Genomic DNA, 15,008 nt, shown 5'->3' with positions numbered 1-15,008 from the left:
TTAGAACATATTCTCTATGTATCATAAAAATTCTTCTGATGAAATAGCTCAGATGCCACTTCTGAAAATGAGAAAAATACAAAAGGCTGGGGCTGAATAAAATTAATGAGATTTAAAATATTTATAGGCAGCAAAAATGTTTGTTTTTTAAATGTAGAAACTCCTAAGAATGTAAATGCTCAGGTACCTTTTTCCATTCACAACTCCCAGAAGCCATGACTATCAGACAGACATGGGTATTAGGAAGGGGGAGAAAACCCACCTGCACTGTGCTAGATACGCTTTCTGTTGTGAAGAAATGGCAATGCCCCAACACTTTTTGGTTGCTACAAGAAAGAAAATTCTGACTACATAGGTCTACAGGGGATGCTAAGGGATGTAAGGGTCCATTGCTTTAAAACAAAAGTTTTTTCTCATAAAGTCCTCTAGAGCGGTGGTGTCCAATAAGGTAATCATAGGGCTATTGAGCATTTGAAATGTGGGACTCGATTTTTAATTTTATTTCATTTTCATTAAGTTGAATTTAAAAACGAATGCCTGAGTCAATAAAAAAATTATGTTTAGGACAATTTCAATATGTAAACATTTTTTTGTAAAATATATTTTTATTGATTTCAGAGAGGAAGTGAGGGGAGAGAGAAATATTAATGATGAGAGAGAATCATTGATCGGTTGCCTCCTGCAGGCTTGGATGGAGTCCGCAACCTGGGCATGTGCCCTGACAGGGAATCCAACTGTGACCTCCTGGTTCATAGGTCGATGGTCAACCACTGAGCAACACCGCCTGGGCTACATCTACTTCTTTAGCTAAAAATTTTATGGAATCTAAAGAGTATTTCCAATGAATATTTAGGGACTATTCTGGTATATTAGGTTAAATAAAATTTATTATTAAAATAAACTTCACTTTATTTTTTGTTCCTACTAGAAAATTGATAATTATATTAATATGGCTCACATTATATTTTTAGTGGGTAATACATATTACACAAGAATAAAGTTTCTCAAGTTTTAAAACCCTTGTGTCACCTAACCCCTAATAAAGCCTTCTCTATATGCTTTCACCAGCCAGTGAGATTTCGCCTGTTGGTTTCTTTATGGCTCATGTCAGCATTTTTGTAGCTTTTTACTGCTAAAATTATAGAGCTGAGCCAAACCTTGAGTATAAAGGGAGAGGGCTGTATCAATGTATTTCACAGACTATAAATGTTTCTTTTCAGGATGTAAGTGTTAGGAACAGACAGTAGAGGGCAGTATACTCCCACAAACCAAAACACCTGGCTGCTAACTTTGTGCACCTATGATATATAGTTAGGCCTTGAACAATGCTAAGGGTTAGGGGTGCCAACAACCCTCCACACCCAGTCAAAAATCCCCATATAATTTTGTCTCTCCCAAAACTTCACTACTAGGCTACTGTGGACTGGAAGCCTTACCAATAACAAACAGTTGATTGACACATATTTTGTATGTCATATAGATTATATACTATATTCTTACAATAAAAGAAGCTAGAACAAAGAAAATTTTAAGAAAATTATAGCAAAGAGAAAATACATTTACAATACTTACTGAAAAAAAATTCATGTATAAGTGGACACTGTTTAAACACCCATGTTGTTCAAGGGTCAACTAGACAATCAAATTGGATATAAAAATATACCAGCCTGCAGAAAAATAACTGAATCTTACCTTCATGACAACAGGTTTCTCAAAATTATAGACAGAATGGGCTTTCCTTTGAACAAACTTCTGAAACTCTGGACAGAAAACAATGACAAAGTCAGTATCTTCAATAAACAGTGGGGTAGAGTCAGACAGAAACTACCCAAGTCTTATCTCACCATTATAGACCATTTGAAAATTAAAGGGCTCCTCTTCATAGATGTCATTTAAATGTTTCATTGCTATTATAAGACAGATTTCCAAGACTGACAGACCTACAGTAAAAGGGAAACAAACTATAAGTTATAGTTTACTTACTGATACATAAGACTGAAATAACTGTCCCTCAAACAAAATGATGAAGGGAAAGGGTGGGAAGGGGTCAAAACCCCCCAGGACCAAAGGTGTTTCAGTAACTGCCATCTATATTATCTTAAGCAAATTACTCAACTTCCCTGAGCTTAGTTTTCATATCAACAGGATAGGGATCTTCCTAACTTATGGAGATGTTAGAAGAATTAAGCACGTACCATATGGCCCACAGTAAACAAACTGTGCAATCATATGTAACTTTAAGTCACACAGGGCTCTTGATTATTCAAAGAATCCTTAAATCCCAAGAAATTATATCTAAATTCTTTTTCCTAAAGAGATGGCTCATTAGATTCTCAAAAGTGACAGTAAACCCCCAAATGGCTAAAAGCCCATGCTCTTCATTAGCACTTGGTGCAGTAAATACCGTGTTAGCTGGACTTCCGATGTGGCAAGGGAGGCAGTGTCAGTTTTCGGGGACTTTAAATGGGAGTGACAACACCTTACAAGGGCCGAGTTGAAGGCAGTGTGGATATAAAAGTAGTCTGTGTATAAAGCACTATGCCCAAGGTTAATTATGAAATGCACTCCATTAAACAAACCTATAAAAATTATTAATCAGGTAGGTTTCTCACCATGTACAATATTTGCTTTAGAGTCCATGCTACACAGCTGGTTTGCCTCCATCAAATCTGCTGCAGTGATAAATGGGTGTGATGTGGTTACACGACTTAAAGCAAGCATCTAGGAAAATGGGGATCAGAAAAACAATTACATCTTTACTTGGGAAATGTGGCGGTATTACTGAACAACACTTTTTAATTTGGAGAGTCTACTCTTATGAGAGTAAATATTAATGCTTGGGAAAAGTATTCTCTCATATTTAGCTGTACTAAAATTTAGTATTTAAATTCATATGCCATATAACTATAAATGTAAAGCATAAAAAAGTTTTGCTGCTCTCTCTACTCCTTCCTACTTGCATATCTTACTTACAACTCCTCAAAGGAAGAACATTTAAAAAGGAGTAGGGCAAGCAGAGAGACCCAAAATAACTAAAATACAAAAAGCCCCACACCATACCAAACTAAAAGGCAGATGTGTGACTTGTGCATAACTTTCTAACCACCAAATCTGCCAGTCCAGGTCAGGGTTAAGTAACAGAAAGAAGTTAGCTACCATATGTTCAATTGCTCAAAAAGGAAAAAGATAAAACCAAAATTACACTCAGAAATAGCTTTCCTTGAAAGCAGAGCCCACTTTATTTGAACTTCATTCCCCTGCTTCATTCCCTTTCTCTTACCTGTCCTTTTACATTTTACAATTAAATATTTTTGACACACAAAACGGCAAGAGAATAATGTAATTAATAACCACTACCACTTCCTTAGCTTATGAAATATGACCCTATACAGTTGAAGCCCCTGTCTCTTTCCTTGGTTGAACTCTCTTCTCCTTTGTATACAAAACCAAAAATGCACATTTTTTAAAAAATGTATTATTTTTATGGATTTCAGAGGGGGCCAGAGAATCACTGATCAGCTGCCTCCTGCACGCCCCCCACTGGGGATGTGCCCTGACCAGGAATTGAACCATGATGCTCAACCATTGAGGCACACTGGCCAGGCATAAATAAAAATGCACGTCTCCTGCCGAAACCGGTTTGGCTCAGTGGATAGAGCGTCGGCCTGTGGACTGAAAGGTTCCGGGTTCGATTCCGGTCAAGGGCATGTACCTGGGTTGCGGGCACATCCCCAGTGGGGGATGTGCAGGAGGCGGCTGATCGATGTTTCTCTCTCATCGATGTTTCTGACTATCTCTCTCCCTTCCTCTCTGTAAAAAATCAATAAAATATATTTTAAAAAAAAATGCACGTCTCCTACTACCTATGTACTTCTACCTATGCATGGTTTCCTAGACTATACAGAGTAATTTTTAAATTTATAAAATATCATATTGTACTGTTGCAACTCTCTCTCCATTGAACATTTATCATGAGAATTTATCCACATCAAGTTGTCAAGTCTAGTTTATTTATTTTTTCCAGTTGTACTGTATTGCTCTGCAATTTAATTTTTTTTTTAATTGATGAACACCTCTCATTTCTTTTGCAATTATGAATAAGGCTGCAATAAAAAACCTTTCTACGCCTTCTTGTGCTCCTAAGTTACTATAGATATCCAATTCGCCAAATTGTTTTCCAAAGTCCCTGTACATATTCACACTATCAGCAGCAACGCATTTCTACAGTCACAGACACCACACCATCAGATATAAACTTTTGACACCTACCAGTTGGCAGGAAAAAAAGGTTTAACTCTAGTGTTTAATTCTGCAAAGTTTAAATTGTACCGTTTCCCTGAATACTGGAGAGGTAACGCACCTTTGTATATTACAGGGCATGTGGCATTCTACATTGCTAAATGGCTTGTTCGTACTCTTAGCTCATTCCTTTACTGATTACTATAAAAGCTCTTTATTTATTATGGATAGTATTGATGATTAGATGCATTGCATACACCCTCTCCCAATCAGCTTTTTTTTTTTTTTTTTTAAATCTCCATCCTGGCCAGTCTACATTTAAAAGTTAAATGTAGTTAAACTTTATCCATCTGTTTTTTTATGGCTTGAAATTTGCGTATTTTATCTAAGAAATATCTCCCTACCTCAAGATTACAAATATATTCTCTTACATTTTTTAAAAACTTTTTTAACTTTTTGTACAGACATCTAGGTTTATCAACCTGGAATTTACTTTTGGATATGCAATGAAGGTGTTTCTTTTTTTTTTTTTTTTCTATGTATAACTCCTGATTTTGTTGTGGTGGTTGTTGAAAAATTATCCAAACTATAATTAACTTCAGTCAAGTCATTCCCTCTTCTTTATAATTTCCACCAATTCCAAACTTTTCTTAAACACGAAAAACTGCAACAAAAATCAAGCCATTACCCCGAATGAGAAGTGTAACAGAAAACTGGAAAAATATTTGTTCACGCTGACAATTTTAAGGCAGAGAGATTTTATCATAATGAGAAGTGTGTATATGAATAGTTATGTTGCATGTATGTGTGGTGTGTGTATTCTCTATGTAAAGTAAGTTAATAAAGTCTAATTTTCATATACAAATAATTAAAAATACTACTCTAAAAATTCTTAATCCCAAAATTACTTTGTAAGAAAGACAGTTGTTAATGAAAATGGCAAGATGGGAGGGGGATTTCTAATGAGAAAGTATATATAAAAATAGCTCTTAAATTTCCTCACCAAAAGCAGAAATGGGAAAGGAGAATCTGTAAACAAACACAGCAGACCCATATAGTAAAGCAGGATACAAGCTTGAAGCCAGACACCTTGGCTTTGGGTTGAGTTTGCCATCTACTACCCGTGTGACCTGGGGCAAGATAATTAACCATGCCCTGGCTGTTTTGACTCAGTGGATAGAGTGTCAGCCTGTGAACCGAAGGGTCCTGGGTTTGATTCCGGTCAAGGGCACATGCCTAGGTTGCAGGCTCCATCCCCAGTAGGGGGCGTGCAGGAGGCAGCCAATCAATGATTCTCATCACTGAAGTTTCTCTCTCTCTCTCTATCTCTTTCTCTCTCTCTCTCTCCCCCTTCCTCTCTGAAATCAAAAACTTTTTTTAAAAAGATATTGCATCATAAGAACCCTCATTTTCTTAAAAAATAAAGACAAAAATATCCAAAGGTAAAATATAGACATAATCTGCCCAAGCTGGATTGCTCAGTGGATAGAGCTTTGGCCTGTGGACTGAAGGGTCCCAGGTTCGATTCCAGTCAAGGGCACGAACCTCAATTGCAGGCTCCTCCCCGGCCTGGGCCCTGGTCAGGGCGTGTGCAGGGGGCAACCAATTGATGTGTTTCTTTCACACTAGTATTCCTCTCTGTCTTTCCCTCTCTCTTCCACTCCCTCTAAAAATCAATGGGAAAATATCCTCCAGTGAGGATTAAAAAAAAAAATAGACATAATGTTGGTAAAGCAACTATACAGTTCCCAGCTCAAGTGCTATTTAATAAATGATATCTATTATTATAATAAATGAAAGTGACCAAGAAGAAATTCATGAAACAAAATTAGTTTTTCCTTGAAAGATATTTGCCACAGATAATTTTCTAGAAACATCAGGCTAATGTCAAATACTCTTAATAAAGGAAGAGCTTTCATTTTCAGAATAAAGTACTTCTTCGTTGATAATGTTTAAGCTTAAAAGATATTATTACTTTGTTTAAGACCATAACAGATGGGATTTATTCCAGGTATGCAAAGCTAGTTCAACATTCAGAAGTCAGGTAGTGCAACCCAACACTGCACAGGCTAAAGAAGAAAAATCATAGATCATATTCATTGATAGAGTAAGCATTTGACAAATCCAGCATCCATTTATAATAAACTATCAACAAGTTAAGAACAGATGGGAATTACCGTAACTTGATAACAAATGTATAAACAATCTATAGCTTCCTTATACTTAACAGTGAAAGGCTGAATGCTTTTCTCCCAAGATAGGAAACAAGGCAAAGATGTCCATCCTCACCACACTTACTTAGCATTTTTGAGAGGTTTTAGATGTTGCAAGACAAGAAAAAGAAATAAAATATAATCAGATTGGTAAGGGGAAAAAAACCTACCTCTCTATTTGCAGATGACATGACTGTCTCAAGAAATCTAAAAAACTCCTAGAATGAGTTCAGCAAGTTTGCAGAGTGCATCAACATACAAAAATCAATCACATTTCTATATACTAACAAAGAGCATGCTGAAACCAAAATTAAAAACAAAACATCATGGACAACTGCTCTAAAAAGTTAAATACTTTAAACATGTACAAACAGGATAAGAATTATAAGATAATGATGAAAGAAAGCAAAGAACTAAATAAAAGGAGACAAGTGGCACAGACAGAGACTGGAGAACTCCATGTAGTAAACATGATAATTCTCCCTAAATTTATAGGTTTAATGAATTCCCAACAGAATATAATTGTCTTGTGAAAGAAAAAGAAAAAAAATGATAAAAACAAAGCTAATACGAACCAATAGCATATGTAAGGACCGCAGGCTTTTGCTGATATTGAAATGCTTCTGTAGGACTTCTTGCACACTTTTATCTTCTGAGAGACACTGGAGAGAAAAATCAAAGCAGAGTTAAGGAATCTTACAATTTAAAACTTAAATATAATCTTGTGCCTCACTAGTTGGTGTACCTCATTAATTCTATTCATTAATAAATAGGTATTGGTCTGACTTAGAACACAAAAATTAAAATCAAATTACTAGTTTATTTTCTTCTTATCCTTTTACATTTCAGTTGACACAATCTTTGCTACCGTGAATTTCTAGTCTGAAAAGGGAATCTACACAGTGATACCAGTGGCATGATCAAAATGCAGCAAAAACAAACAACAGAGAATAAGAGTTACTATACTTAGGAAAACAAAGTATGCAGAATGCTTATTGTATGAGTCAATAGATTAAAAAGAAAAAAGAGTGCTTGCTTCAGCAGCACATATACTAAAAAAAAAAAAAAAAAAAAAAAAAAAAAAAAATTGGAACTATACAGAGAAGATTAGCATGGCCCCTGCACAAGGATGACACGCAAATTTGTGAAGCGTTCCATAAAAAAAAAAGAAAAAATAAAAAAGAAAAAAAAAGAAAAAGAAAAAAGAACGTTCCAGTATATATATAAAAAACAGCATGAGTAAAGCAGAAAGATTGTGGCATACTGACAGAAGATAAGCAGTCATGTAATCCTGAGTTTTAGTGACTGGCAAAATATTTTGTATATGAAGACAGAAACAGGAAAACCTAATTGGAAGTGACTGTAACTGTTCATACAAGAGACCAAGAAGATCTGAATTAACAAAGTGATGTAAAAACAAGAGAAAATTAAGACATTTATAAAAGACATGTCTGATGGAGAATCAACTGGTGAGAAATGGAGGAGCAAGGGTTTAGAGGGGGAAAGAAAAAATCAGAGATGATACCATGGTATACAGAATGTCCCACGAGGAGATGAGGTCAAGAAGTGAAAACTTGGATTATCAATGTTTAAGAAGCAGAAGAAAAGAGAGAAGCAAAGTAAAAGATTGAGAAAGATACTTAAGACTGGAAGAGAATACAAGCAAGAACAATGAAACCAAGGGAATAAAACTTCAAGAGGCAAGTGGTGATCAATGATGTAAAACACCTTTTCTAATTAAGTTGAGATATACTATGAGAGGAAGCTAATGGCTTTGGAAATTCAGAGACCGTTTGAAAAAGCATTACCTAAAAGAGCCAACTGACTGCAGTAAATTAGGATTAATGAAAAATAAGGTACACTTGGCACTGAAAAAGATTAAATGAAAGAAGAATAAATTCAAAATTGGCAGAGCCAAGAAAGCCTTGGGTAAGATTGACATTAATTTTTAATAAATCATCTGCAAAGAATAAGGATTATTTTTCTTAAAAAAGAGAGAAAACTAAGTACTGATTATTTCTGTATTTTCTAGAGCTAAAACTACATGTCTCTCTCCCACTGTAAGTTCTAATCTAATGAAATAAAGTTTTGTGTTCGCAGTAAAAATACTATCCTAGTTATAGTCCCCGTTTCCTGATATGTTTTAGTTATTCTCTTTCTATTTGAAAGAGCTTACTGTCACTATACATACCTTTTTTCATAAACAGCGTTAAATAGCCTTTGGAGATACATAAGATAAACTTAAAATAAAGCAAAGTAACTCAAATAAAAAAGTCTTGAAAAATACCCGCAGTCCTGGCTTCTGCCATTATTGACTCTCATTCAATCCCTTATGAAGTTCCTGTATTCCAATAAGAGCACTTAGGAACGAAAGTAAACCCTCTGGGACAAATATATTGATGCAAGATATTCCTCCCCAGCAAGAATTCCAGGTGGCTCAGCTGGTTGGAGCACCATCCCATACACCAAAAGGCTGTGGGTTTGATTCTGGGTCAGGGCATATACCTGGGCTGTGGGGTTTGATCCCTGGTTAGGGCGTACAGAAGGCAACTGATAGATGTTTTTCTCTCTCTCTTGCCCTTCCTCTCTCTCTCAAATCAATAAAAACATATCAATGGGCGAGGATTAAAACATAAATAAGTAGAATAATGTGCCCATGAGTTAGTCTTCTATATTCTGTACTCTGCCTTTCTGCTCATCTCTTTATTTTTAGAGGTCTGAATCCAAAGCCCCTTCTTTCTGAAGGCTATCATCTTCTTGCTTCCATAATTAGTCCATCTAAAAGAAGCTTACAAGATCTATCTGTGAGCCATTAAAAAATGAAACCTCATCATATTTTTATTTCACTTTAACTCAAACATTATAAACTGCCTGAAGATAGGGTATTATTATTACCAATAACCACTTACTGGATGCCTATTACATTTAACTAATTATGATAATTATTGAAGATATTAGATATCAGGTTTTGAAACATGACTGAATTTCTTATGGCTGGGTCAGGAAATAATGTAAGGGGAATAAGACAGAACTGACTGACTGATATCACCACTCACAGGAATATGGGGGAGTTCCCAGAAATAAAGCAGACCCCCTCTGTTGTTCAGGGAAGCTGATACCGTTCCTTCTCACTGATGAACACATGAACAGCTGCCACAGAAGCAGGTTCTCATGGTGCTGATTGCACAGTGTGGTAGGCCAGTGCCTTCCTCAGGTAAGATTCTAAGCAGAATGTTACAGAATTACACCTGCACCTTAGGACCCATGCTGCTCCAGGGATAACTTAGAGGCAGCAGCGTATGTACTAATCTCCTAGTCAGTTCCTGCTAAAACTTCTCACCTTTTGTTAACTAAACAGGAAAGGTTTAAGACAATAGGTAAATCTTCCTTGAACTTAGCTATAGTACTTTGGAGAAATTTCCTTAGAGGAGAATTAGCTATGGTTCTTTTAAATGTTCATTTATACAGGGATTTCTCTTACACTGCCATGCTCTCTCTTACTTATTGACTCATTTGGGGTATAAATGATATTCAGGTCTAGATTCAACACTATCCTAAAGATAGTTCTTGGTTGAGATTCCATAGGTGACCTATACCATTGCTTTTGATTTAACTTTGGAATCAGAAAAACTTCCTGAACAGTCAGCACTGAGAGAAAGAACAGCTCCCTTAATGCAGTCCCCACCCCACTACCACTCATAGGGCAGGGCCTCTGGCCATGGTCCTGATATATTTTTCAAGTGAAGTTCATTTATTAGCATACCAAAAGGTGGCAAATGATTAGGTTGGGGGGAAAAAGTATTAGAACTAAGAGACACAAACTCCAGTGGTACTAGTGTTACCTTATAAAAGTCTACAAGGTTGTCAAAAAGATGACAGGATAGTGTTCATGTTCATTCCTACCATCTGCTGCTAAATTCAGTGATATAGGATCAGCAAAAAGGGGACCAAAAAACTTAGGCCTAGCCACTCTACAACCACGTGACAGCGGGGAGCTCCCCAACCCCCTGATCAGCCCTGCTCTGTGCATGACAGGGTACGGAGCCCCAACCCTCCTGATTGGCCCTGCTCTGTGCGTGACAGGGGGTGGCGCCGCAACCTCCCCATCGACCCTGCTTTGAGTGTGACAGGGGACGGTGCCCCAACCCCCCAATCGGCCCTACCCTGAGCGTGACTGTGCGTGGCATCGCAACCTCCCAATCCGCCCTGCTCTGTGCATGACAGGGGGCAGCACCCCAACTCCCCAATCAGCCCTGCTCTGAGCCCGACCAGGGGCTGCACCTAGGGATTAGGCCTGCCCTCTGCCACCCGGGAGCAGGCCTAAGCCAGCAGGTCGTTATCTCCCGAGGGGTCCCAGACTGCGAGAGGGCACAGGCCAGACTGAGGGACCCCCTCTTCCCCGAGTGCACAAATTTTTGTGCACCGGGCTTCTAGTTTAAGAATAAAAGTAATACTACTTTACTATAAAACAATCCTGTTTTAGAGGCAGTGAATATAAATTGTGTAACTCTAATTATCCATACATCTAATCATCCTCACTCATTAGCATTTAATACTACATACCCGTTTTATCCAATGCTTTCAAAATGAAGGACTTTTTTGTTATTATTTTCCACTTTCATAGGACCCATAGTTTTGTAAGATTCTACTATGTGGGCTTTATTTAGCAACACTGTTCTTCTATTATGTTATTGAACTTCCTCTCCCTTTCTCGCTGCCAACTGAAATTTCTTGTCGGCATAAGACAAACTGACTTTATGCCAATTCAGACTTTATGCCAATATGTTGGGCTGACATAACAGTGGTCTGTAGAAGTTAAGCTTGAAGTGTAGGTAAATCAACAGAGTCCACATGTTTAGTAAATCTTGAAAACAACATATGAAGGTACCTCTGTAGCTAATAACCTCAGGGCTCCATGGACTCCAATATGGATTTCGTCAATGTATATAATAAAACCACAACTGCCATAACGTGGATTGCCTTTTAATAGACGTGACGAGATAAAAGATAAAGTTCTTTATGAGAATTAGAGGGGGGAAAAATCCACATTGGATAGGTAGATATGAATCACTAACATAATATATTGCTAAACTTAAAAAGTAAAATAAAAATAATTTTTGTGATGAAAATGCTTCAACAAAATAACCTAAAATATAAATCAGATATAAATAAAACAAAAAGCTCATTAAAGTTCTTTTGAGAGAAAAATTCAGGAGCTATGATATTTCAACAGTTTTGTATAAGAAGATAATATGCACACACAAAAAGTGTATAATTAGTATTCATGCAGTTTTATGCAATAGTACATTAGAAGCTTTGTACTAATTCAGAAATTTTAAATATTTCTACGTTTTGTTTTCAAATGGTATAGCAAGATACAGAAAACATTTTGATATTATTACTTTTGCTCCAAGTTACCTGAACATTCTCATTCCACTTCTCAGCAAAAAGCTTGTCTGGAAACTCTGCAGGTAGAGATAATTGTTCTTTAAATATTTTAAGATACTGGGGAAAACCAAATGAATTCATTAAGTGCATCTGTCTGTGAGAAAATCGTGACTTCACTCTTTTTTCTAAGAGTTCCAAAATATCCTTAAAAACAAACAGAAATTCCTGTAAGATGCATGTTAAAAAAAATGTCAATGTTAGAAATTTAAGTATTTAAACTATTACCTATAATTAGCAATGCCTATCTTATAATATTAAATTAAGCATAACAAAAATTTATGAAAACCAGTAAATACTCAAATTATTCCCTTGATCTCTTTACTGTTACAAGGCAGTAGAAGTAAGAGAGTGTGGCTTGGAAATAAACCAAGCCTCTAGAACAGGGATGGGGAACCTTTTTTATGCCCAGGGCCATTTGAATATTTATAACATCATTCTCTGGTCATACAACATTATCATTTTAAAAATTAGCCTGCTATATTTGGTTAAACATTTAACTCACCCCCTAATGCCTTGGCAGGGTTAGACCAAATAATTTTTCAGGCCTTATATGACCCAAGGGCCAGATGTTCCCCACCCCTGCTCTAAAAGATTCTGTTATGCATGCTACTTCAATCTTCTTTAAAAGAATCTGTAGGCCCGGTGATGTCATGCGTTTTACCTACCATGTTAATCTCAGCTAATCTTCAACATTCTAACACTTATGAAGAATTCAGATAAAAAATTAAGATGAACATTTGTACTAAGACTTATTACATTCATGAAAATCTAAACATCTTCATTGTTTTATGTAACAATGACTTAAGTAAGCAGTATGTGTAATGGAGAAATGTTCAGTTCACTGAAATATCCACAAACTTAAGCTGAAGCCATGCTAGGCCGAAGTAACAAATGACAGAAGAGAAACTGGCAGAAACACAGCATGACAATGGTATGTGATTGTCCTGTGGCTTTCCTATGGTGATATTTTAGAAACTACTTATATTTATGCTATTTTTCCTTAAGAAGTTAGAAATCAATTTATTGCCAACTTTCTATAATTAAAAAGTTTTATTTTTTTTGAAAGAAGCTGTGATAAGCCCTAGAAATATGGATTTCTAATCTACCAAGATGATTTTCATAAAACAGCTAGGTTAAGAAATCAATTATATAGAGCAGGGTTGGGGACCCTTTTTACTGCCAAAGGCCATTTGGATATTTATAACATCATTTGTGGGCCATACAAAATTATCAACTTAAAAATTAGCCTTCTATATTTGGTCAAACATTTAATTAACTCAAAAGCCTTAGCAGGACCAGACCAAATGATTTCAGGGTCCTTATATGGCCCACAGGCCAGAAATTCCCCACTCCTGCTTTATTTGGTCCTTAACTGGATCCATAACATTTGCCACTGCCACTTCCATCCACAGGAAGATTTTTTTTTAAATTTTTTTTTAACAAGAAGATGCCTCAGTCCCCAGGACAGATTGCTGCTTCTAGTGAGGCAGGATAGTTAGGTGGAGAACCAGCCCGATGTTCTGCGAGGGAGGCTTATTATGAAGGCATATATCATCAGCTCCGGAGCACTGGGGAAGGAGGGCGGGAAAAGCCACTGGACAGAAAAAACAGCACTAGGGGGACTGTTGGAAGATGACTTTGTAAAAAGTTTCACTTTTCTAAAAAAAAGACAAAGAGGTACTGAAAAAGAGAACAAGTACATGAACCTCATTTCCAGCGGTGTATATTTACAAAGTTAAAACAGTATCATTCTGAGTTGATTCCAAGCATTTTCAAATATGGGAAGAATCATAAATGTTAAAGATATACACTATTGGTGAATTTAATCAAGTTATGGTAAGATTATTTAACTTTCTCTTTACTTGCTAATGTAGAAATATTGTATTTATTAGCATAATCTGACTTCATTTTTTTCACTTAGTGATTCCGTTGAAGAGACAGGTATTTATGAGTATGAGTGATTAACTGTGTTCTTATTTTCCTCAATCTGATTTGAAAAATGGGATAAATGCACCAGGCATTGGTGAAACACATTTGAAAAATGCCTGATATCATGACCTACATAAGTGACTATGTTGGTAATTAAGCTTTAACTTTCTAAACATTACAATTTTTTAATTAAAAAAAAAAAGACTTACCAATCTACATGTAAGACCAATAACTGCTATTGGAGTCTGTGCAGACTGAGAAATATCAAAAAGATTATAGAGGAGTGTTTGGTTTCTATGATGAGCAAAAAGATCAAATTCATCTAATATGAAGATCACTGGACAACTACTAGTCCGGTCACCTAAGATAAAATAAGAGTTTTATTAACAGCAATTATATTAACCTTTGTTAAATTTCCATACTATTTACTACATTTCACTTTTTATTTATTTTTAAATATATTTTTATAGATTTCAGAGAGGAAGGGAGGAGGAAAGATAGATAGAAACATCAATGATGAGAGAATCACACTGATCGGCTGCCTCCTGCAAGCCCACCACTGGGGATCGAGCCCGCAACCTGGGCACGTGCCCCTGACCAGAATCGAACCTGTGACGTTTCAGTCCACAGGCTATTCACTGAGCCAAACCAGCCAGGGCTACATTTCACTTTTTAAAACTTAATTCAACGGACAATTATTGATAACCTGCTTCGGGTAGGATATTTAACAATGCACATCAATTTATTTATTCAACAAAATTACTCACAGGACAAGATAGCCTTAAGTATTTCAGTCTAGTTACTAGTAGTTTATTGATGAAAATGATTTAAATAAATGGAGACTATTGTTTTTAAAATTATGTAAACAGAGTCCTTCTAGCACCAGAAAATTTACAAAGAACTTTTAATACCTACACAGACCAAATCATCTTGAGATTAAATATAAAGAGTCATTATGCTCAAAACTACTATTTCAGAAAAGATTCATTTAGCTAGAAATGCAAAGTATATCTTCCCTTAGAAATAATTTTTATAAACAATGGTTAGACTGTGAAATTCAATCAGAACCACTATAATTCCTTCTAACCACAACTTTAATATTTCAACAGGGAAAAGTTCAACATGACTCTGTGAATTCATTGTTCTCATCACAACAGAATCAGCTTTAGCAAAAGAATC

The 15,008-nt window shown here is 36.1% G+C and overlaps 1 protein-coding gene and 1 pseudogene across 3 annotated transcripts in view; one reads left to right on the top strand and one right to left on the bottom strand.

Annotated features, from left to right (window-relative positions):
- The window catches only part of ORC4 (origin recognition complex subunit 4), a 77,506-nt gene that overhangs the window by 12,472 nt on the left and 50,026 nt on the right, over positions 1 to 15,008 (bottom strand). For all 3 annotated transcript variants that reach the window (XM_059704539.1, XM_059704540.1, XM_059704542.1), the window contains 6 exons: positions 14,039 to 14,190; positions 11,871 to 12,044; positions 7,028 to 7,114; positions 2,613 to 2,721; positions 1,845 to 1,940; positions 1,693 to 1,760 (listed from right to left, as the gene is read on the bottom strand). In XM_059704539.1, the coding sequence (XP_059560522.1) occupies positions 1,693 to 1,760; positions 1,845 to 1,940; positions 2,613 to 2,721; positions 7,028 to 7,114; positions 11,871 to 12,044; positions 14,039 to 14,190 (686 nt within the window). The remainder of the gene's footprint in view (positions 1 to 1,692; positions 1,761 to 1,844; positions 1,941 to 2,612; positions 2,722 to 7,027; positions 7,115 to 11,870; positions 12,045 to 14,038; positions 14,191 to 15,008) is intronic.
- Positions 7,529 to 7,616, top strand: LOC132238917 (U6 spliceosomal RNA; annotated as a pseudogene).

The sequence above is a fragment of the Myotis daubentonii genome, chromosome 7, assembly GCF_963259705.1.
Source record: "Myotis daubentonii chromosome 7, mMyoDau2.1, whole genome shotgun sequence".
Taxonomy (NCBI): Eukaryota; Metazoa; Chordata; class Mammalia; order Chiroptera; family Vespertilionidae; genus Myotis; species Myotis daubentonii.
Note: the sequence above shows the minus strand (reverse complement) of the source record. Positions and strands in the feature narration are given on the sequence as shown.